The sequence below is a fragment of the Lathyrus oleraceus genome, chromosome 7 (assembly GCF_024323335.1).
Source record: "Lathyrus oleraceus cultivar Zhongwan6 chromosome 7, CAAS_Psat_ZW6_1.0, whole genome shotgun sequence".
NCBI lineage: Eukaryota > Viridiplantae > Streptophyta > Magnoliopsida > Fabales > Fabaceae > Lathyrus > Lathyrus oleraceus.
This window is the reverse complement of record NC_066585.1, coordinates 425,962,851-425,989,065: the sequence shown is the minus strand read 5'-3', so window position 1 is coordinate 425,989,065 and position 26,215 is coordinate 425,962,851. Positions and strand designations below refer to the sequence as shown.

General features: G+C 40.2%; 1 protein-coding gene across 1 annotated transcript; it reads left to right on the top strand.

Moving 5' to 3' along the window:
- Window positions 1–8,755: 8,755 nt before the first annotated feature.
- Window positions 8,756–9,865, top strand: LOC127104180 (uncharacterized). Its single transcript, XM_051041381.1, has 2 exons — window positions 8,756–9,308; window positions 9,420–9,865. The coding sequence occupies exons 1-2, from the start codon at window positions 8,756–8,758 to the stop codon at window positions 9,863–9,865; spliced, it is 999 nt and encodes a 332-aa protein (XP_050897338.1).
- Window positions 9,866–26,215: the final 16,350 nt, after the last annotated feature.

The window sequence follows — 26,215 nt, the reverse complement described above, 5'->3', positions numbered from 1 at the left end:
CGTATGGTCGGGTTATGAGTATTAGAAGCTAAAATTCCTTCATATGAAGTCACAACCACATTTGATAATCTATTCCAAAAAGTAAATGCTTCGAGTGCCCACTCAGCATCTAGGGGTATCTCACAGATGGCACCCTCAACATAAGGCATACCTAACAAATCCGCTAAAGCATCGGTAGTGTACTCGTATTCCACATTAAAAATTCTAAAACAAACGATACCTACCGTGCTAGTAGTGCCAGTGTAAACAGTGTAAATTAGGGAACTCAAAAATTCCCTAGTCAGCCTATCATAGGTGGGTGCTTTACTAGCAAAAATATCATGTAATCCTAAAGTATCAAGCATGTGGAAAACACTATGGTATGTGACTAAAGTGTACAAACAATCTTCGTCGACATACTTGGTAGCGAGTGTTGTTCCCCTAAATTTTCCCTCCCCTTTCTCACCTATGTATCTAATCACTTGATCAAGAGATGACTTACATACATCCACAACTCATCCACATGCATCATTCCTCATAGATTCCAAAAAAACTTGGGCCCATAAAGCTAGGGCTCACACAGGTATCAAAGTTCAAAGGCATGGGTTGATCACATCATCAGCATAGCATGTGAAACCCTAATGATGGTGGTGAAAGTTTGACTTCAACAAAGTTGTGATCTAGACAACATAGGGACTTCAAAACCCTAATTTCTCAAGGCAGGATCTCTTGGACCTTCCCTAGGCCTCATCTTGGTCCCCAAAGCCCTAATCAGGAGATGCTAATCAGATGAACTTGGTGGCTTGATTGTGTACCTTTCTTGGAGCATTGGTCTTAGTTCAAAGTCAATGGTGTTATTCATTTGGTTATGGACACATCTTTGATCCTGGTCATCTGAACAATCAAACCCCCTGTGTTTCAAGCCACTTGTTGGTCATGCCATTGGTTCATGGACACTTTGTCAAAACCCTAGCCTTTTGGTCTCATTTGATGGCTTTGTTAATGTACATTATTAGTCAAGTTATTTTTCAAAAGTCCAACATCCAAGTCATAAAACAAGACAGTTTGGAAACCAATTTCAATAATTTTCAAACCATTTCAATCCATTTGATGTCATTTTAAACCATTACATATGATTCCATACAAGAAAATACAAAATTTGACATTTTGACCAAATTGTTGACTTTGGTCAATAGTTGACTTTTTGGTCAACTTTGACCAAAGTCAACCCAAAACCTAATGCCCTAAATTTTCACCCTAATCTATAAACCATTGTCCATTTACAAAGGAAACACAAAGAAAATACATTTTTTGACCATTTGTTGACTTTGGTCAACAGTTGACTTTGGTCAACAATTGACTTTTTGGTCAACTTTGACCAAAGTCAACCCTCACTTGCCCTTGACTATCCAAACTTGGCCTGTCCTTTTTGCTTCAACGGACATCCAATCTTCATGTTTGTTGATGATTTCTTGGTTGCTTCCATTGCAAGTAATGCATGTGGTGCACCATGTCCTTTTAGCTTTTTGAACCATTAACCATTTGCCATTGGCATGCCCCTAATCATTGACCAAGGAGTCCTATAAGAGTCCAACCATTGTCCTTTGCTTATCCTTTGGCTGCAACAAAAACTTGACACATGTGCAACAAAACCATGGATATAGATAGAAGCAGTATGTTGGCCCTACTGCTGCAACAACCCATGTCATATCATGCTGCACCATATTTCCTTACCATAACCAGTTGATCATTAGTTGAATGAAAGCTGCAACTTGGAAACCTTCCTGCAGCAACAGACTAACAAAATCAAATTCAGTCATGATACATGGGCCTAACATACAAACCTGTAACACATGCCAGCTGCAGCACAACATTGCTTGGCCTAATACTCTGCATCAGTACCACAGGAGCATGCTAGTGTACATTGTCTCATGAGAGCTGCAACCAAACTTTCTACCCACAATACAGCACAACAGTCACCAAGAATCACAAAAACAGTCCACAGACCAAACCACAATGCTTGTTGCAGTTGAAGCATCAATGTATCATGTCCATTTTGTGAGATTGAACCAAATTTTGCTAGCAATGTACAGTCCTGCAACACACTCAAAGTCTGGCCAACATTTTGCATCAAAACTTGAAATGCACCTGGGATCAACAACAATGTGTCTTGCAATGCAAAATCCCCAATTGGGTTGCATCATGTTAGCATACCAAACTATTTAAAGTTAAAACCAAACGAAGCAGACTGCAACATGAAGCAAACTTCAATCCATACATCAAACCAGCACCATTGATTGATTTCACAATCTAACAACCAATGGACCAAGCATCTAACCAAACAACTTTTAGAAGTCTGTTGCTAACCTGAACTAGTCTAACACAATTACCATAACCTAATCCCTTCAAACTGCATTTCCATAGTAGTCCTAGTAGACTTATTAACAAACCCATCACCATTCATGACAACAAACTGCAGCAACATCAATTGCAGACATATAACACACACTGCCATGCCAAACAACCCATAATCTAAATCATTCAACAGCCATTACCTTGGTAAGTCATCCAACTAATACACTGCCATGACCACAAATAACACTCAAGCAATGTAAGGATCCAAAACAATTCACCATGCTTCATCTGTATCAGGGTAATGCAATGCCTGTAGTTACCAGCAGTTCCTGCAGCATCCATAACAAGAACCAACAGCCTGCAAAACAATTAATACATTGCCATGGACCTTGAGCAGAAACAAGCCAATGATACATCACATTATCCAAGAAAATAGGAGTTAATGGTTAAGTTGAGATACCTTGATCCAAGCTACATGGCCTTTGGTTTTGATTGAGTCAGAGGGTAGTATCATGCCCCACTGAACTGACATGGAGGTTACATCTTCATAACCTGTCCAAGTGTGAGTAGCTCATGACCTACACACCATCTTCACAGTAGTGGAACACACATCAAAACAACACCTTGTTCCAAACCTGCAACAAAACCATCTGCCACACTTTCATTCATCCAAGTAACCATGGGAAAAGTGTCTTACATCAACATGAACTAAGACAATCCCTAAACCCTGCAGCAAAACCAGTTGAATACCACGGTTTAACCAAGCCATAACAATCCAAAGAAAAGCAAAGCAAGCATGGGCCTGGGTTTGTAAAGCATAACAGCGAAATAACATTGCCAAGTTCCAGTTCACTAACCAAGTTAATGTTGAGGAGTGAACCTGTTCAGCAGGTCATCAGTCAAGCTTCAAGGAAAATCCATTCTAATGCTACCTGCTACAGCCAGTTTGCACATCAAGACCACTAACCTTCATGCTTCATCATTCCAAGCCAAGCCAAGGCCACTTTGAATCAACTTGCAACTTGGACAATAGGTTATCAAAAAAACCATTTCAGCTTAACCTCAATCTCCTGCTAACCTGCAACAGCCAGTTAAAATTCTTTTCATTCATTGATCCGTTAAAAACCAACTTAACTAACTGAGTTGATTCTAACTAACTAAGTTTCACCATAAACTCAGTGAGTTCAATGCAACTAACTCCTAACCTTAACATAACAGACTGCAAGCCTAAACACTTCCAAACCTAAACTCTATTTAAACAGTTCATCTCTCTCATTTTCATCACTTTTGGAACCTTGCGAATTTGTGCACACTCTCTCTGCAACCTCTCTCATCACCCTCACTAAAGCTCTCTCTCTCTCTCTCAAAAGCCATTAAAGCTTCACATTGAAGCTTCAATTTAGCTTGAGCTAAACCACTTCACTCTCTCTGCTATCAATTCCAAAGTTCCAGAAAAAGAAGAAGGAGACGAAAAGAAGAAGAAAAAGGAAGAATCAAGATCAGAAAACTTACCGGCGAATTCTCCGATCATCTTCTCTGGTATGTCATTTACAATTCATTGTCATTTTCTTGCTCTGACTGCACCAAGGCATAGCATTTTGGTTAAGGAACGAAACCTCCATGTGTTAGGATTTGATCTTCATTGAGCGCCATTTAATTTGACTTAGAAAGGCTAGGGTTCTTCCTTTGTCTAGGTTTGATTCAACCAATTCATTGACCGTCGCCCAAATCCCTTACCATAGGCGTATCCAGCGTATCATTATGCATAAATTGGTGGTGATGGTTAGGTATAAGCCAACACCGGGGCCAACATCGGATGCCGGTGCGGCGAGCCAAAGTGACCAACAGTAAGGTTGAGCGCGCACATGGAAATATTTTAACTCTGTTGACTTGTCTAAGTCAACAAAGGTGAGTTGATTGGGCTTAAGTGGATAAGGCCCATGGATTTTGCTTTTCATACACCATTTGTTACTGCTACACCCCCTGATTAGTGAGGGAAATAGGATTGGGCTTGACCAAGCCCATTAGCACCATTGGCTAATTTCCCACGCAGTTTCATTTCTGCACCCCCTGTTTGGAATGTTTGTTGAAGCATTGGGCTCAGACGGCCCATTTCCAGTTTTGCTGAGTGCACCCCTTGTTTTTGGATTTCTCTGGCTGTACAAAAACCAGTGATGGGCTCAGCTAGCAGCCCATTAATCTGAACTCAATTCACACCCCATTTAACAATGACACCCCCTTCTTCAATTTTATTTATTTTCTTTGTTTTTCTTTTATTGTTTTGCATTTTTTAGGCTAATTAGATTGTTGGTTTAATTGGGTTAATAAATCTGGATTTTAGGATTTAATTAGTGTATTAGGATTTAAATAGAATTTTCCTTAGAATTAATTAGAATTTTTCCTTAGAATTTTAATTAGGAATTTTGGTTTGGTTTAATTAGAAACAATTAGGCTTGATTAAATTTAGAGTCATCCCATTAGGATTAGAATTCATCTTTAGAATTTAATCACCTTTAAACCATGGTTAGAATTTGATATATTTCCGCAATTGACCATTTTGCCCTGTTAGGCTTATTTTGGTATTTTTGTGCATAGATTTTAATCATGATTTTAACCAATACTTTGACATGCTCCCTTATGAATTTTAACATAGAATTTCTAATCAAACTTTGACTAACTATAACATGATCCCTTAGAATAGTTAATAACAATTACTAACTTCAATTAGATTAAAAATTTAGTTCCCCACAAAACTAAAACCAAACCCCCTATTAAATTGATCAAAAGAAATTTTGATTAATTAAATCCCTCGAACTTGTATAATCCCCCAGTCTAATTGAGTGACCAAAAGACCCTTGGTCACTTAGTAGGACTTTTCTTCCAAGCTGTGGAGCTCAAGGCCTCAAGACAAGATCTTCATTCAAGGCATCCTCAGTTTATCAAGCAGTGGATTATTCAAGCGCATCAAAGGTGGCGTCTTCAACACTTGTTAAATCAAAGTTAGAAGAGTGTGACACGAGCCTTAAGAAATAGAGAAGGAGTGGGACTGGAGTATTCCTACCCCCATTCTGAGTATCTTTGGGTATGGGACGTATGACCCAATGCTCATCGTATTCACCTCTATTCATAGACTTTAGAACAATTTTAACTATACGATTAACAAGTCTATCTTCACAAAACAAAAACAACAAAAGCAAGGACTAATCAACAACTTATCAATCATGAATCAAGTTGTACGATACGAGCCTTAAGTAATGCAGAAGGAGTGGCACTGGAGTATTCCTACTCCCATTCTGAGTATTTTGGGTATGGGATGTATGACCCAACGCTCATAGTATTCACCTCCATTCATAGACTTTAGTGCAATTCGAATCTAACGATTGATAAGGTCTTCATCTTCAATGCAAGAAACAACTACAAAGACTCTTCTCTCTCCACTTGAAAGTTAGTGTGATTCTCATCATCCAGTAACTATCAAGTCTCTCTCCATTCTATTCAATTCTCAATCATTCATTTCTTTTGCCTCCAATCAATTTCTCTTCAGCCCTAGTAGGCTGAACTACGAAAGCTCTGATTTCCTCATTACACAATGAGGGTACGTAGGCAGGAGAGCCCGGTTTCTTTGCGAGCTACCCTATTTATTAATCAATCATTCTTCATTCATTCAATCAATACCATCTTTTTAAGATCAAATATCATTATTCCTTGGATTCCATTCACATCCTTTTAGGACGCTTAATGAACAATCCATATTTGTGAACCAAGAGTTGTTTGTACTATGTAACAAACACTTAATTCATTCTTTTTCGGTTATTCCACTACAGTGATACCATGCCTCGGGCCCCTCACTTGTTGGTTTACCTTTGCTCTTTGGTTCAGAGTTTATTCCTTCATGGATTCAAGATAGTTCTTCTCTTTGATCTCAAACTGTTTGTTCCCCAACAAGTGATACATTCTCCCTTGCACCCAACAATAATTTCTTGTGGGTCTCATTCTCATCCTTTTAGGACACTTAATGAATAGTCCGCCTTGTGAACCAAGAGTTGTTCGTGCTATGCAATCAAACACTTAATTCATTATTTTTTTGGTTATTCCAATACGATGTTGTAGGCCCTCACGTGTTGGTTCATACCAGTTTTACTCTTGAGTTCGAAGCCAGTTATCTTCGTGAGATCCATCGATACCATTCTGTTGGTGCAAGTTATAATCTTCATCACTGTATATCTCCCTTTCTCTCTTTTCGTAGTTCCGAACTACGATTGCTCTGATTTTCTCATTGCAGAATGAGAATATGTAGGCACGAGGATGCGAATCCTTGGCGAGCATACTTCTAATTATTCATCATTCGCCTTAGGGCATCACCCATATCTTTCATAATCCATTATCTACCCTCGATCATAAATCGTTCATCCAGTGACATACTGTCTCTTTGACATCGAGATACACTTTCTTTGGAATTCCATATATACCCTTTTAGGACGCCTAATGAATAGTCCATTTTTGTACCTAGAGTTGTTTGTACTATGTAATCAAACACTTAATTCCTTCTTTTTCGGCCAACCATATAGTGATATCATGTCTCAGACCCGTCACTTGTGGTTCATGCCACCTTTCCCTCTATGGTACAAATTCCATTTCTCTTATGGATTCCAAAATACTTTGACTTTCAGTTTCAAACTATATTTCTTCAGTCACTTATCACCAGATACTCTATTCTGTGGCTTTGGTCACTTCACTCCATTCATTTCCATGATACCTTCATAGTCTACCTTCTTTCACTCTATGTGATATACCAGTTATCTTTGAGCCAAATACACTATACCTTTGTGCTCCATCTTATACCCCTTTTTGTGAACCAAGAGCCGATTTGTTTGTCTTGTCAGACCTTGTAGCTTAGACAAACATATCCTTACTTACTTTGCGGCCGCATTTAGGCAACCCTTTCTTTTCGATTAATCCAATACGATGTTGTAGGCCCTCACATGTTGGTTCATACCAGTTTTACTCTTGGGTTCACGTTTTCACCCCTTGTTGGAGTTCAAATCATATTATCCTTTGGTTCAGACCATACCTTTGATCACCCTTCTTCTCATCTCCCACCATTAGTTCTTTGAACTACGGAGCTCTGAATTCCTCATTACACTATGAGGATACGTAGGCATGAGGGCCCTAATCCTCACCAAGCAGTTTATCTATTTCTTTTCCTTTTCTCATTCTTTTGCGAGTAATCATTAGATCACACCTATTCGAGCGAGAACAATCAAAACGGTTCCCATGGAGTACCATGGATGTTTGGGGTGCTAATACATTCCCCTTGCATAACCGACTTCCTTACGCAGTATATCTCTTTCCCCGGGGTTTTATTGATGTTTTCCCTTCCCTTTGGGGATAAATAAAGTTCGATAACGACTCTGTTGTATGTTCGAGCGTGCGATATGTTCGGGTATATTTCCGCTAGCTTCAGCTGGCGATTCTGCTGGGGATACTTCGTTACTGGGAGTATTTCCTAGTCGCTAAAAGGAGTCAAGCCTAGTTTAGGTTGTTCCCTCGCTAGTTTAGGTGATTAACTCATAATTATACTCACTTTTATTTATCGCATTCACTTTATATTATGGATATATCTGTTATACTGTTGTTGGGATGGGTTAGATTACATGAGAGGAAAGCTCTATACCCGGGCTTAGTATACACATAGGTTAGACTCGTGGATAGTCGTGTACACCTGCGTTTCGCGCGTTGGGGATCACGAGAACCACACCCAGACTAGATTCACTTGGAAGTACTTTTGTCCTGTGAGTATTCACTACGGTAGGGTATTTTCATTTCGAGTCGATGACTCTGGGACACCTTCTAGGGACCACCTTGGAGCATAGGCCACACCTGTAAGGGGGATATGGGTTTTCATTGTAGGAAACCATAGACTCTACCTACCTTGATACTCATGCTACGTCGAACTTTTGAACTTGCAACATGTGACACTTACAGATTATCCAGAACTTGCCAGGGTTCCGACCCCATGAGACTTATTATCATATCATCATTGCATTATCATTCATCATGACAATTTTTTTTGCATATGCATGTCTTTTCCAGGAATCCAAGAGTCCAGTCTATCCACCAAGCAATTGAAGCGAAGCATGAATCCCGAGAGAAAAAGCATCCACAATTACAAGTTTGTGGAACCTCCATTGGCTGTGTTGAGAGGACTTGGGGCACGTTTAGACCTGACTCACAAAGACGCCTTCAAGGAAACATATGGTAATCTGCTGGGAATTCTAAACACCGAGTTCAACATCACCGATGTGCACACCTTGGTGCAATTCTACGATCCATCCTAAGGTGCTTTACTTTCCAAGATTATCAGCTAGCGCCAACATTGGAAGAGTATTCTCATATTTTGGGTATCAGGATCAAGGACCAAATGCCCTACATCCATACTAAGGAACTTCCTGAATATCGAGAACTTGTTGAAGCTCTACATATGGGAAATGAGGAGATAAAATTGAACCTGAAACCAAAAGGTGGAATCCATGGCTTCACCTCTAAGTTTCTCGTAGACAAAGCTATCACTTTTTCTAAAGCTGGAAGATGGACGACCTTAAACACCCATCTAGCTTTACTCATCTATGGGATTTTCTTGTTTCCGAATATGGAGGAGTTCGTAGACTTGGCTGCCATTCACATCTTCTTGACTCAGAACCCGATTCCCACTCTCTTTGGTGATACTTACTATTCCATCCATGTAAGAACCCATAAGAAGAAAGGGACTATCGTCTGTTGCACCCCTTTGCTGTATAGATGGTTTATTTCGCATCTACCCAGTGAAGGTCCCTTCGTTGAGAACAAATATAATTTGAAATGGTCCCAGAGGATCATGTCCTTAAAAGTTGAAGACATCCCTTGGTATTCTCGAGTGTATGATGGTGTCAAGCTCATCCTCAATTGTGGGGATTTTCCTAATGTGCCTCTTCTTGGTACAAAAGGAGGAATCAACTACAACCCAAGGTTAGCATTGCGACAACTTGAATATCCTATGGTGGACAAACCTAATCTCGAAAGTATAAAAGGTTTTGTTTTGTACGAAGGAGTCGAAGAGTCAGAGTTGATCAAGAAGATTGTCAAGGCTTGGGGGTCGATTTGTCCTCAAGGAAGAGCAGAGATGGGTAAGAAGAATTGTATCACCAAGGAAGCCTACACCAATTGGGTCAAGAGCAGAGTCAGTGAGGTCTTATTGTCGTTCCCTCCCGAACCATCCATGAACCTCCAATCTTCTGAGCTAGAGAACCAGCCAAATTCTGAGATGGATGAATTGAAGAAGGTTATCAAGACTCTAGAGAAAGAGAATGCCGATCTTAGATCTAAGCTTGCTAAGATCTCATTGGAGAAAGAGACCTTGAAATTCAATTTGAATCAGAAGAGAGATCGAGTTCGCCAAGTTGATGATGAGGTACAAACAAAGGTTTTCAAAAGACTCAAAGTGGGTGACACCCTCAAAGGAACTTATGCCAGTCTGATGACCAAAAAGAAGTAGTTAGCCAAAGTCCAATATAGAGCTGGTAAAGCAGAACTAGAACACATGGAGCAAATGAAGAAACTTTAAAGCCTGCTAGAAGCTTGTAAGAAAGAGTTTAATAATGAAAGAAGCCACAACAAACAGCTAGAAGTCACCCTTCTCCAAAACCAGTACGAGCTAAATCAGAGGCTAGAAGAGATCCAAAAGCTGAAGGAGCAATCACATGGGAACTCGAACAACAACAACATACAGTTGAATGAGCGTCCCGAAGACCCCTCCGACCGAGGGAAGACAATTGTGAACAACCCCCCACCTAAAGAAAGTGCGATGTTGGGAAAATGGGGCGTCTGCCTGTCTTCCAAATCACAAGCTTACTATGAGGAGTTGTTATCTAATTGTTTCTAGCCGCTTGTATTTTAGTAGATTGAGGTCTGATCGGACTGATGTCTGATCGGACTGATGTGATCTTCTTGTAGCCTACGAGCATTTTCTTGATGTATTTGTATTATGTTTTATTGACATGGAATAAAAGAGTTTCTCGATTATTGGCTTCATAAACTGTCTCTCTTTATTCGCTTTATAATTGCTTGTGTTAAATAGAGTCGCGGATTCCTTGGAATTTTGTCTTTACAAAAAAAAATAGTAATGTTGAATGCACATATCAAATCCTTTTACATGCATACATGCATCCATGCATATACTTGCCAAAAGCTGTCAGAAAACAAAATGCTTACACTCGCCGTTTTGCTGCAGCAACAACAACGGCTCATCATCCGTACTACACCCGTTCCAGCAAATCTAAGATCATGGCTGAGTACGAAGCCGACAACGCTGCTGTCTGTGAATCCCTTGCTCAGGTGCAAGGAGAGATGAACTTGTTCAGGGGCAACATGGAGACCATCCTTGGGCTCCTCCAATCTTAGAGGAACCTTGCCTCTGCTGCTGCCAACGTCACCCGTGTTGCTAGGGTGACCATCCCTGATACTGTTGCTGGCACTACCGTTGACCCTCCGGCGGAAACTATGGTGCCTAACTCTGGGAACTGCTAGGTGGTCCCCACAGACCCTGCTAGGCTTGCTGCTACCTATCCGTGGGGAATGTCTCCACACCTTGCAGCTAGCCTCGCTAGTGGGTGAGCCTTCTTCCCTCACTCGACTCTTGCCACTACTGCTGGAAACTCTGGTTTCCCTTGGGTTATCCCCACTCTCCAAACTACCCCGGTCATTGTTGTTGACCCGGATGACAACCAGGGCCAGGTCCCTGACGACCTCCCTAATGACGAAGAAGACTACCGAGGCCCGCACCTCCATTTCAACTGCCTAGTCAGGCTCCTCAAGCTGCGAGCATCAGCCAGATCCCCGTCCCTTTTGGCTACCCAGGGGAAGGCTCTGTGCCCATGATGATGAATCCTGCATCCCAGCATATGCAGGCAGGGGCACCTCAGGCCCCCAATGCTCAGCCTGGGATGTAATATTTTCAACCTGCTACTGCTGCTTAGACTGTGCCACCAGATTTCTCTTACCCGCCAATGTGGTTCAACCCGAGCATGCCAACGCCAATCGCTCCTGAAATCTCTCGACCAGCCATTCAGGTCACTCCTCCCATTGTTGATCCGGCCAAACCGGCGATTACCAGCTCTTGGACGATAAAATAAGGGCCATTGAGGGCTTCTCTTATTTCGGCATAGACGCTCGAGACTTTTGCTTGGTCCCGAACATGGTGTTGCCTCAAAAATTCAAGGTGCCCGATCTCCCCCAGTACAAAGGCCTTAGATGTCCCCATAGTCATCTCACTATGTATATCAGGAAGATAGCTTCGCAAATTGATAACGACAACCTCCTGATTCATTGCTTCCAAGATAGCCTGACTGGGGCTTCCTTGGATTGGTATATAAGTTTAGAGCGCTCGAAGATCCGATCATGGAGGGATCTCTCCGAGGCATTTTTGAAACAATACAAGTACAACCTTGACATGGCTCCAACAAGGCTTCAACTACAGAACCAGTAGCAGAGATCTAATGAAACCTTCAAGGAGTATGCTCAACGGTGGCACGAAATCGCGTCTAGGGTTCGACCAGCACTATCTGACAATGAGTTGGTTGACATCTTCATGGGTACGTGTCGCATCCGCGAAAAATAACTGGCGGGCAAAACAAAACAAACAGAGCCGCCACCGTGCGTTATTTATCCCAAAGAGGGAAAGGAAACGCTCGAAGTAAACCTGGAAAGGAAATGGTCTTACGACCGGAGAGATGGGATCGGGAGTCGGTTACGCAAGGGGAAGGTATTAACACCCCTCACGTCTGTCGTACTCGACGGGATCCACGCTCAGAAGGAAAGAATAAGGTTGCTAAAACTGCTCAAACGAATGCACACACACACTGGAATAAGACACAGGTGGAAGAAGAGGGGAACGGGCTCGCTAGGATATCGCATCCTATGCCTATGTATCTCATCTGGAATGAGAATCAGAGCTACCGTAGTTCGGCTAACGCACGCCGAAACAAAACACACGCACAGACGCTGAGACATCAAAGCAAACAAACAAGCGGAAACAGACTGCCAATGGCTGGTCTTACATCCGACTCCAAACAACAAACACAAACGAGGAAACCGAATGCCAATCGTTGGACTTACATCAGACTCCACACAAACAAACACCAACACCAATAGGATACGGAATGCCAATCGCTGGTCTTACATCCATCTCCTAACACACACACAAACGAGGAAACCGAATGCCAATCGCTGGACTTACATCAGACTCCAAGCACACAAACAAACTCAGAAAACCGACTGCCAATTGCTGGACTTACGTCAGACTCCAACACACACAAGAGGGGTAACAAACAAACAAGTTAATAGGGAGTCTGGCACTCGAGCCTAATAACTGTCAAGCAAACACACACAGAAAAAGGAAAAGGGTGCCCGGAGAGATCTCGTACGATCTCCTGCCTACGTACCTCATCTGGTATGAGGATCAGGGCGACGTAGTTCCCCTTAACAGGGAAGAAACTTCTTCTAAACCAGAGACTGGGAAATGACAAACTAGAAGGGAGACTGACTCGAGCCTAATAGTTATCATACAATCCACAATGGTCTTAGGTTGAGGTTTCTATCTAACTTGCACAGGCAGCAAGCTATCCTAAAAGGCACAAGCAAAGTCATACAAACACAAGAGCAAGCACACACACTATATACAAACAGATGGGCTCACACAAGGTTAGGCTTTAGTCAAGGGGTCCTGTCAACCTCGACAAACAAGCCACTGTAACAGGGTGGTGTTAGATCTTAACCCTAACATTGAGAGTTAGGGTGAAGCAGATGAAATGGAGATGAGGGGTGTGCCTCATAGCTCTTATCCCTGGCCTGGGAGAGCTTTTAAACAATAGAAGGTGTGGGAGTTCAGAAAGTAGGAACTCTTCTCCATAAGACTGACACAACATGGATCTTGGGTTAATATCCACAAGGCATCAACACAAGGTGTGTGAGCAAAGTGGATGACACACTGAATAGCAGGGGATGGATTGCACATCCCTTGTATCTGCCAATGTCTCTTCACTTAGGAGGTCTTTGTATGTACAAGGCACAAAGATAAACAAACACAAGCATTGCCTCTTAAGGAGGGCTTCAGACAGGTGCCTGCCCACATAACAGGAAAGGTCTTCCAGACTACATGAAGTCAGAGATATTATACCTAAGTGGTTAAGCAACCAAGCAAAAGAAAGTTCAAATTGAACTTAAGCAACTTATGTACCTGTTGAAACATCACACAAATCAGTTCAACTGTACAGACAAACAGACAATCATGAATATCAAACAGTCAAACCCAATGAGCAAAGGCATAAGCCAACAAGTCAAACTCAAATGAGTTAACAACCCTACAAAACACACAAGGTTAGTAGTCAAAAGTAAGCATCAAATGCTCAAGTGATAGAGCATCAACAACTATGGAACTTGAATGCTCAACCTGAAATCAAAACTCAAACATAAGCAACTAACCACTAGGTCAAGGCCTAGGGTCAAAGATGGAGAAAAAAATTAAAACAGAATCTGAAAATTAACATGAATCAACTTCAAACACATCTTGAAACAATCCAAAAGGTCTCATCTCAATATCAATTACCAAATCCATTTCATGAACCAAACATCGCAAGGTATGCAAGTTGTAACCACATTGTGACATCAGAATGAACAAATGCACATTAATTCAAAAATGATTCAAATAATCTTGGAAAAATTCATGAGTAAACAGGACATACAACATGATCATCACACAAAAAATTAGATGCATTGGACATCATTAGGCATGGCAATCACATTGCATAAGTCAAGACAAGCACAACAAGCACATGTGTGACACAAATTGTCACACCAACTTAGCATAGGCATAAAAAAGAAATGAATCATGGTAAAAACCTAAAACCAAAGCCAAAACACCATTCAACATGTCTAGAAATAGTGTGCAAAGTTTCACATTCATTGGATAATCCACAAGTATTTCACAATCAAATGAAGTTCAAGGCAATCCAAAAGCTCACATGTGACCATCCAGAATGAAAAATCTCAATTAAATCAGAAATGATCCCAAAAATTCCAAACAAATTCAATCTCATTCACAACATTCATATCAAGCCTCACACAAAAAATCAGAACATTTGGAATTCATTTGGCATGGCAAACACATCAATCAAGTTGAACAAGCAAAGGTGTGACACAAATTATCATACCTAACTTAGAAAACTCATAAAACAGAAATGACAAATGGTAAAAATACCAAATCAACACCAAAATTTCAAGTCATGAGTCTGGTTTCAACATGTAAAATTTCAGAAGCATTGGATAAAATCTCAGCATTTCACAAATGATATGGCAAGGCAAGGTACAAAGTGCATACATGTTTACAAACCCTAGCACAAAATAATTTCCAGCCATGCACAATTTATGAAAAAATGATGATAAAATACTAGACAAAAAATTCAACATGATGCAAAAAACCTCATCATTTTTGGATCAAATTTCAATTATTTATGAATTTTGTAAGATGGAGGAAAATTAAAAAACATAAGTGAAGCATGTACATGGCAAAGGAAAAAAAATTAATGAAACATGAGAAATATGCACGGCTGGGAATCGAATGAGGGATGATTTCAAATGTTGGCGCCAGAAGCTGCAAAACGCAGCGTTTCATTTAAACGCTGGCAAGTCCAAGCTGACGTGTGCTCGATCAAACGCGTCTGGACCAGTCATTTGGCCACACAAGCGCATACATGGACCAATGGGAGCGCTGCATGGGAAATGCATGAACCAATCACGTTTAAGCCCTAAAATAAACATGCAGCAACACTTTTCTGTTGCAGGAAAGGAATCAAACCGTGGCCAAAACTCAAACATCATCTTCCTCATCGTGTTCATCATGAACAGTAGAAGTTCATCAATCATCAAGAACTTTTTCTCCAGATTTTGAAATTAAAGACACTAACACGTAGATCTCTCATCATACATCACGAATCTAACATAAACTAAGCATGGATCAAAGCACACAAAGAGAATCGAAGCCATTATCATTTGCACATGAAACTTTAAACTACCATAACTCAGTCAAACATGCATGGATTTCAATGATTCAAAGCTCAGCATACTCAGCATCCTAAGATCTACAACAATGACATGATAATTTTGAGAAAAAGAGAGGTCGATTTGGAACCTCTTTGAAGAACAGCAGTTGGATTTTGATGAATTCAGGCTTTGCAATGCTCCACACTTCTTCTATAACACTTGTATGGATGATTGGAAGATAGATCGAAGCTTAATTGCTCTTGAATCCAACAGAATTTGACATCACCATTGTTGCTTCCATGCTTGCATATGCTTCAAACATGCACGAATTCTCTTGGTTCTTCCTTCAATCTTGCTCCATGATGCTTCCAGATGATGAATTGATCAAGAGAAGTGGATTGTGTTTGAAGAATTTCAAAGAAAATTTGAGAGAAAAAAGTTTGAGAAATTTCTAGATCTGAAAATTGTGATTGTTAATCTCAAAAACAGTTAGGGTTATGGTATATATATGTCATGCTAATCAAGCTTCTAATCATGTTTAGCCAAATGGTAATGATAATTAGTAAAATGAAGTGCAAGTGAAATTTTGGTTTTTCACCTTATGCATGAAAATCATGAATGAACAGTGCACGAATTTGGATTGAATTTCACTTAAAAATCTGTTTTGAAATCATTAGTAATGGCCAAAAGTTCAAATAATTCACCAATTTTAAATATTGAAATTTCCCTCCAAAAATCCAAAAATTTGCAAATGAACATGTGATGATAATTGATGTAATGTGATGCAAGATTTTGAAATTAGAGGTCAAAATAAGAGCAATGCCAAAAGAGCCATCCAATTTGGAGTTTTGGTTGAGAAGTTATGCCCATTTGAAGTTCCATGCACATTTTGTCAAGCTTTGATCATATCTCCTTGACCACATATGAGAAATTGATGATCTTGGACTTTTTGGAAATGGGAGAGAAAGATCTACAACTTTCATGTTCAACAAAATTTCATTTGATGCTTTCTTGATGATGTAATCTTGAGTTGAAAACCTTTCCATTTTTGGCAAATTCAAATTACAAGTCACTTTCTATTTTTGGAAAGTTTTGACTGGACCTCAAATTCATCAATGTTGATTTGTAATGTCAAATGAGACTTGTTTGAACATGAATGAAGTATTTCTAATCACTTCCCACCTCCAAATCCAACAGTTGACCTGACAGTTGACTTTTGTAGTTGACAGAGGACTTGGCCATGCACAGATGATTTGGAGCCTCAACCTCTTGATGAAATAACTCCAAAATGAAACCCTAGCTTATACAAGCTCAATAAAATCATATGATGATCTCCATCTCAAAAAAGACCTCATCTCCTTGAAAAACCCTGACTGGTATAATGCAACTGATTAGGGTTGACCAGAGGTCAAAACCCTAATCCCAAGGAATCTGATCAGGCACAATGAACCTCTTGATGATGATGTACCATTTCAACCAAGATAATACCCAATCTCCTTGAGAAACCAAGAAACCCTAATTGAATCACAAACCCTCAGATGGGTAATGATCAATTTATGAGACCCTCAGGCTTGCATCTCTTAACCTCTCTATCTTCTGTGAAAGACCTAGGAGGATGACTTGCTCATTTCACATGATATGCAAAGATGTAATGCCTAATGTCCTAAAAATGAGATGCAATATGCTAAGCTAGTCCCAAGAGAGGAGGGCAAATTTTGAGGTGTTACAGTACGCTGCAATGGCAGTATTTTGAGAAAATGATTGGCAGTTCATCAACAAACTTCGCCAATATGGTTACTATTGGGGAACTTGTTGAGAGTGGGTTGAAATCAGGGAAGATAACGGACACGACCACTCAGCAGACAATCAACAAAAGACCGTATGGGGGCTTCGCAAAGAAGAAGGAGGGGGAAGCAAACGCTGTAATGGCGATGACTCGCCCCCGATATCAAGTTCCGATGGCTCCTATGTCGTACTATCCTTATATATATGTCGCCGCAGCTCAATACCAGCAACCGCCTTTCCAGTATCAACCACAGAGAAGTAATCGACAATCAACTCCTACCCAGAAAGATCAGAATCAAAAATACAACCGTGACAATAGAGGGCAGAATCAGGGGAAGAATAATAGAGGAAACTATGGCAAGCACACGCAGTACGATAAGATCCCAGTACCTTATACTGACTTGGTACCATATTTGATCCATGTGGGGGCCATTGTGCCAAAAGAAATCCCTCAGGTTGTGCCGCCTTACCATTATAAACATAACCCCAACGCCTCATGCGCCTACCACGCCGGTCACGTGGGACATTCCACCGAAGATTGTTGGCCATTAAAAAACAAAATACAAGACTTGATTGATAGTAAAATCTTGACCTTCTCGGAGGAAAATCCAAACATAAAGACAAATCCTCTACCTAATCATGATGGTCCCACGGTCAGTGTCGTCATTGAAGAAGAAGAACCCGCAGAGCCTGTGAAGTGGGTCGATGAGGTGAAAACTCTGTTATCCGTTGTGTTGAGAAAACTTGAAGAATTTGGGTTTCTAGAAGGAATGCATAATGATAGCTCAGTATGTGAGTCTGATCCAGATGGTTGTGAGCAATTGAGAGAATGTGTCCAAGAATTAAAGAATCAAGGGTTAGTACAATTATCTAAGTCTAAAGCAGCAGAAGAGGTAGTAGTAATTGAACCAATAACAATCGTATACAGGAAGAAGAAGGTTGAAGCTCCTCCCAGGAGGATTCAGTCGATTCATTTCCGTGTTCCAACTCTGTTCCCGTATCAGAATACCAAGGCAGTGTCTTGGAATTATGAGACCACATCGTACTTGGGAGGAAAAGAAATTCGCATTCCTGATACACAGATCGTCAACATCGCTGGAGCGGGAGGCATGACTCGAAGTGGCCATGTATTCGCTCCTAAATACACTCTTAGTGTGTCTCCAGCACCCATAATTGTCTCGCCTAAAGAGAAGGCAACTCATACACTAACTCCGCAAGCAAAGACAACTGTACTCGCCACTCCGACTGTGGCGACTGCTCCGGTATTGACGAGAGTTATTGACAATGATAAAGCTGCAGACGCCGAAGTCTCCAAGGGTAAAGGGCCGATGATTGAAAAAGAGCAGTCTGATGATCACAAGAAGAGTATCACCTTTGAAGAAAGTCAGGAATTCCTCAAACTGATCAGAAAAAGTGACTTCAAGATTGTTGAATAGTTGAATCAGACGCCTTCCAAAATATCAATTTTGTCTTCGCTATTGAGTTCTGAGGCTCATCGCAAAGCATTGCTGAAAGTTCTAAATACCGCTCACGTGATGCAAAATATCACGGTCGATCAATTTGACGACGTGGTTGCCAACATCACCGCCAGTAGGTATCTAGGATTTAATGAAGCAGAGTTACCTCCTGAGGGAAAGGCCCACAATAAAGCACTACATATTTCGATCACGTGTACTGACTCTCTCTTATCACGAGTCCTTGTTGATACTGGATCCTCGCTTAATGTACTGCCAAAATCTACATTAAGCCATTTACAGTTTAAGGGGCCCGAGATGAGGACCAATGCATTGATTGTTAGAGCTTTCGACGGTTCCTGAAGGCAGGTAATTGGGGAGGTCGATTTTCCTATCTGTGTTGGACCACACCAGTTCGATATCACTTTTCAAGTCATGAACATCAACCCAGCCTATAGTTGTTTGTTGGGCCGACCATGGATTCATGTCGCTGGGGTAGTCACTTCTACTTTGCATCAGAAGTTGAAGTACTTGATAGATGACAAACTGGTAATTGTGTGTGGGGAAGAAGATTTGTTGGTCAGTGAACTCTCCTCCTTCAGATATGTTGAAACAGATGAGGGGATCGTCGAGGTTCCGCTCCATTGTCTAGAATTTGAAGATGTCAATTCCGCCTCCGCCAACAATAATCAACCATCCACTACCATCCTATCCTCAACGAAGAGTGCCAAGAAGACATTGGAGTAAGGCCCGCTTCCCGGTTGGGGCAGGGTCGTCAATGTTGCAGAAAAGCGCGACAGGTTTGGTACCGGTTATCACCCGGCAACACGCAAGGTGAGTCCGAAGAAAAAGCAATTCAACCCGGTCAAGTTCAGCAGCACCGACTATCAAAATGACCATACCGTAGCGATCATCGGAGAGTCCAGTGGTAACAAGCCAGGGGCACCCAGCCTCGTTCGCAGATGTCCTCCAGGATTTAAGCTTCCCAATTATACGACCACCGTGATATCTATGGTGTACTCGGAAAAAATGTAATGCATTTTGTTTTCTCCGTCCCTCGTCCTTGCCCGAGGCGAGAGGATAGCTTTTAAGGGCCCCCATGTTTAAAAGTATTATGTGAATAAATAAAAGTACTTTTTGCATGCAAAACTCGTGTTCCCTTTCTTTCAATTATTTTTCATTTTCACTAAAAACAACGAAATGGCAAAAGATTTCTTTTTCTTTTTCCACTTTCTCTCGAAAAAAAAGCATACTAAAATAAGCTCATCATATGCAGAGAAAATAAAATCACTGATTACAACATGGCTAAAATCAACTGTGAATCTGGACTTCCAATCAACCAAGCTGAGGATGACAGTGAGGAAGGTTGCGAATTACCAGTTGAACTAGCACGACTCCTTGAGCACGAAGAGAAAGAGATTCAGCCGTATAAAGAACCAGTGGATGTCATGAACTTGGGTTCTGAAACTGATAAAAAAGAGGTAAAAGTTGGGGCATCTCTCGCCAAGCATGTGCACTCTGAGTTGGTAGATCTGTTGCGTGAATATGTGGACGTCTTCGCTTGGTCGTATTAAGATATGCCAGGCTTAGACACCAGCATTGTTGAACATCATCTACCGCTCAAGCCCGAATGTCCTCCTGTAAAGCAGAAGCACAGAAGGACCAGACCCGATATGGCGCTCATGATCAAGGAAGAGGTTAGAAAGCAGCTAGATGTTGGCTTCTTAGCCATTTCTGAGTATCCGTAGTGGGTTGCTAATATTGTTCCAGTTCCTATGAAAGATGGTAAAGTCAAAATGTGTGTAGACTATCGAGACCTCAATAGAGCCAGCCCAAAGGATGACTTCCATTTGCCTCATGTTGATGTTTTGGTCGATAACACAACTCAATTCTCCGTCTTTTCTTTCATGGATGGGTTCTCCGAGTACAATCAGATAAAGATGTCACCAGACGATATGGAGAAGACAACCTTTATCACACCTTGGGTAACTTACTGCTACAAAGTCATGCCGTTCGACTTGAAGAATGTAGGGGAAACATATCAACGCACCATGGTAACACTCTTTCACGACATGATTCATGAAGAGATCGAAGTTTACGTGGACGACATTATTGCCAAATCCAGAACTGAGGAAGATCACCTGGTTAATCTGAGAAAGTTATTTGTCATACTCCGAAAGTTTAAACTGCGTCTGAATCCAGCCAAATGTACTTTTGGAGTCCGATCAGGTAAACTCCTGGGTTTCATAGTCAGTCAGAAGGGTATTGAGGTTGATCCCGACAAAGTTCGAGTCATCCAAGATATGCCAACTCCCCGAACAGAAAAAGAAGTTTGAGGCTTCCTTGGACGACTTAATTACATCTCCAGATTCATATCTCACTTGACAGCTACTTGCGAAGCGATTTTCAAGTTATTGAGAAAGAATCAATCGATTGTGTGGAACGACGATTGCCAAGAGGCATTCGATAAAATAAAAAAGTACTTGCAAGAACCACCAATCCTGGTACCACCAGTTCCTGGTAGACCCCTCATTATGTACCTGACAGTTTTGGATGAATCTATGGGTTGCGTTTTGGGTCAACATGACGACACAGGCAAGAAAGAACATGCTAGTTACTATCTCAGCAAGAAATCCACTGAATGTGAGACCCGATACTCACTTTTAGAGAAGACTTGTTGTGCCTTGACTTGGGTTACTTGACACCTGAGATAATATATGATTTGCCATACTACTTTATTGATATCCAAGATGGATCCAATAAAGTACATATTTGAAAAACCTGTTGTTATTGGTAGAATTGCCCGGTGGCAAATGCTGCTAACCGAGTATGACATATAATACGTAACTCAGAAAGTAATAAAAGGGAGTATTTTGTCTAACTATCTAGCCCACCTTCCTGTTGAAGGCTACCAACCATTAAAGTTCGACTTTCCAGATGAGGACATCATGTTTATCAGAGATTTTACTATGCCAGGCTTCGAGGTAAGCCCTGAGGAAGGACCCGAACCAGGATCGCGATGGACACTCGTGTTCGACGGTGCTTCCAATGCCCGAGGTCATGGTATAGGTGTTGTTATCACTTCTCCAACTGGTTTCCACATCCCCTTCACCGGTAGATTATGTTTTGACTGCACCAATAATATGGCAGAATATGAAGCATGTATCTACGGTTTAGATGCAACAATCGATTTGAGAATCAAAATCCTCGAGGTATTCAGTGATTCAACTCTTGTAATCAGTCAGGTAAAAGGCGACTGGGAGACTCGAGATAGCAAGTTGATACCCTACAAAGAGAATATCAGAAATTGGATCCCCTATTTTGATGAGATCTCCTTTCATCATATTTATAAGGAATAAAATCAGTTAGCAGACGCTCTAGCTACGCTGGCATCTATGTTCAAAGTCAAATGGAAGAATGAGGCACCATCCATCCAAATTGACCACTTAGATGAACCAGCACATTGTCTAGCAATTAAGGTCGATCCTGACGATAAGCCTTGTTTCTATGACATAAAGACATTTCTGGAGAAACAACAATATCCCGAGGGTATATCCATTATCGATAAGAAATCTCTGAGAAGACTATCTTCTAAGTTCTTCCTAAACGGTGATGTATTATACAAGAGGAATTATGATTCCATACTGCTCAGATGCGTGGATAGACACGAAGCTAGTACAGTCATAAGGTCCATACACGAAGGCTGCGAGGGTGTACATGCGAAGGGTCCTGCTATGGCCAAGAAGATTCTTCGGGCTGGTTATTATTGGACAATAATGGAGGTTGATTTCTACAATTTTGTGAAAAGATGCCATAAGTGCCAAATATATGGTGATAAGATCTTTGTACCACCTACCCCGTTGAATGTTCTAACTTCTCCATGGCCCTTTTTTATGTGGGGTATAGATATGATTGGGATGATTGAACCCAAAGCTTCCAATGGACATCGATTCATCCTAGTCGCTATCGATTACTTCACGAAATGGGTCGAGGCTGCTTCATATGCTAATGTCACTCGACAAGTGGTTACCCGGTTTATCAAGAAAGAGATAATATGTCGCTATGGGATACCTAGCAAGATCATCACTGACAACGCCAGTAACCTCAACAACACTATGATGAGGGAGTTATGCGAAGAATTTAAGATTGAGCACCAGAATTCTTCATCATACCGGGCCAAGATGAATGGTACCGTAGAAGCAGCTAACAAGAATATCAAGAGGATCGTCAAGAAGATGGTCAAGACATACAAGGACTGGCATGAGATGTTACCTTTCGCTTTTCATGGTTACAGAACTTCAGTCTGCACATCCACTGGGGAAACTCTGTACTCTCTGGTTTATGGGATGGAGGCCGTCCTACCAATCGAAGTTGAGATTCCTTCACTTATGGTCATCATGGAAGTAGATCTTGATGAAGCTGAATGGGTTCAATCTCGATATGACCAACTGAATCTAATTGAAGAGAAGTGTTTGACGGCCATCTGTCATGGTCAGTTATACCAAAGACGTCTCAAACAAGCTTTTGATAAGAAGGTTCTTCCTCGGTTGTACCACGTTGGAGACCTCGTGCTCAAGAGATATTTTGCCATTCACTTAGACCCGCGAGGCAAATGGACTTCCAACTATGAGGGACCTTTCGTAGTCAAAAAGGCCTTCTCAGGTGGGTCTCTAATCCTCACAACAATGGATGGGGAAGATTTTCCCTCACTAGTGAATGCAGACATAGTCAAAAAATATTATGCCTAAAAGAAATGATGAAAAGCCCGCTAGATTGACCTCCACATGGTGAATCTAGGCAAAAATGGCTATCCCGATGGACCAAAAAACGATTTGTCCATGCAAAAGTTAGGGAACACATACCAAGCTCCCTAAGTTGAAAACCCGAAAGGGAGGTGTAGCGGGGTATTCATTACCATTAGAGATATTGACTAAATCCAAGGTAAATCATACAAGTCGAGTCGCCACCGCACTTCTATTTATCCAAAGGAATGGTTAGAAAGCGAACAAAAACCTAAAAGTTTTAACAAAAACTAGTAAAAGAGAAACAAAGATATGGGTAAGGGGGTTGGTTATGCAATGGGAAGGTGTTAGGCACCCAAAACATCCTAGGTCTAGGGAGCCCTTTTCACACTTGTTGTAAAGGTTGTTGTTTTGTGAAAAATTTATTTGTGCAAACATGATCGAAGAGATGAGAAAAGAATATACGAGTTTATTTACATTTTTATATTTGGATGGATAAACCCATTGCCTACGTACCATCTTAAAAAGATTAGGATCAAAACCTCGTAGTTCAGGGTAAAAATCTCAAAACAGTTGGTGAATTGATTGGTCTAAAAGCCTTAAGGTCTTTTGTTATCAAAGGGAGAAAACTCAACCAAACCACAAATCCACCATGTGAGGATACCTCCAAAATGCTAGTGAGGGGTTAACCCTATAATAAGCATGGAAGACTCATTGTCCATCACTAAGGATATAGGTGAGTATTACATCTACCACAAGGATAACTCAAACCTAATAGCTAAAGATTATGAAAGATTTTGATCAAGAAGGTGGCCATTGGAACCACAAAAAGACATTTGGATGGGTTATATTTACCAATTAGAAGTATATACAAAATGGTCAAAGTTAACTTAAAAGTTCAATTCAAAGTAAGTGTTATGAAAAGGAAGTTTGAAAATCAAAAGCATAAGGCTTAGGTTTCTAATGTTTGAAAACAATGGTTAAATGTTTGCACAAAAAGTTTTGGCTTGGGTTAGAGTGGAGAGAAGAAGAAGAATGGCTAAGTCCTAAGTAAGTAAAAAGGTGAGGGATAAAGAAACAAAACCACGATGGAGTTCCTCTCTTGAGATCATATTGATGATCCAAGTAGCTCCCATCCTTTGGAATAAGTAATCACAATAATAATAAGCTCAAGCAATCAAACAAGTCTCTTAAGAGATCCTCAATGCATCTTGTATCTTTCACTTTGGATGAACATGGCAATGGTTTCTCCAATTTGAGCTCTCATAGAATTCCCTAGCACAAAAGCACACACATCAAAAGTTCCATGAAGTAAATCAAGAATGGACAAGAGTCAGTTTAGAGATTTGGTCCTTCTAATCCATCTTCATCATTAAGGTCCTTTTACTCCAATTTGCATAGAGAAAATCCTAGAAACTAAGTCCATTTGTCCATTTCTTTGCATTTGGTCCACAACAATCAAAACAAAACATAAGCACAATAATATATACACAATTATGTGCTCAAGTGAGAAAAAGGCAAATGACATTAACATAAACATGTGCTCAAATGAGCAAAGAGAAAAGCAAATGGATAATATGTGCAAGAATAGTAAATTGCATAAAAGTAAAGAGCAAAAAGTAAATGTTAATTGTTAATGTTTAGTGTTAGTAGTTAGCGTGCCATAAGGCGAATTTAGCGCTATGTTAAGCAATCGTAATTGGACTTATGTAGAAGTCACAACTATCTGAGGCCGGTCAATAATAATGTGGGCAACAACACAAGTTAGAAGTCTTAATTAGTGAACCAAGTTCCAACAACTTGCCATGCCAAAAAAGAAAAAGAGAATTGATCTTGTATTGGTTTAAGCCTTTTGCATGATTTAGAAAACAACATATCCTTAATGCAAAGCCATTCACTTGATCAATAGATCAAGATGAATTAGATTTGAATCAAGGAAGATTAAGTCTCCCTAATCAATACTAACTTATCAACCTTCAACTCATTGATCAAAAAGAAAGAAGAAGAAGAAGAAGAAGAAGAAGGAGATGAAGAATGGATAAGAAAAATGGAAAGATCAAAGTGCATAAAGTGGAATAAGATGTACCAATCCATATGTATTGACCAAATGACATTGAAAGTCATAGTCAAACAATGAGATATCAGAAGTGAGATGAAGGTTGGAGATCAAAGAATAAGCAAAAATATTTTTGGCATTTTAATATTAAAGTAAACTTGAATTAAAAATAAAAGAAAGGTCAAACTTCAAAATTACTTCAAATCAACCTTGAAAGGTCCAAGTAATTTATCCCAAGTTCAACAAGGTCAAACTAAGTTTGACAAAAAAAATCAGCATTTTTAAAAGTCAGAAACTATTTTTAATCAATTAAAATTGAATAAAAATAACCTAATTGAACTAAAATCTCAAATAAATCTCAAATCAATTCAAAAATTGATGAGAATATTTTTCATAGACCCATCATCATTCAAATAGGTTAGGAAAATATTTTTGTATTTTTTGAATATCAAGAACTATTTAAAATGAATTAAAAATAACCAGAAAAAAGAAAATTCAAAAAAAATATCAAATGATGAAATAAAAAATAATAAAAATCAGAATCAGAAACTAGAATTTATTTGGAGACTAATGCAATTGGTCCCATAATTTTTGGATTAAAAATGAGAGAGTTATGAATTTTTGAAATAAAAGGGAATTAAAGAAATTAAATCAGAAAATAAGAAATTAGAAAAAACAAGGAGCGTCTGATCAAGCCTTATTAATTGACGTGGCTGATCAAACGCTCCAGAAGCGCGCGCTCATGGTAGGCTTTAGTCCACGCGTAACACTAA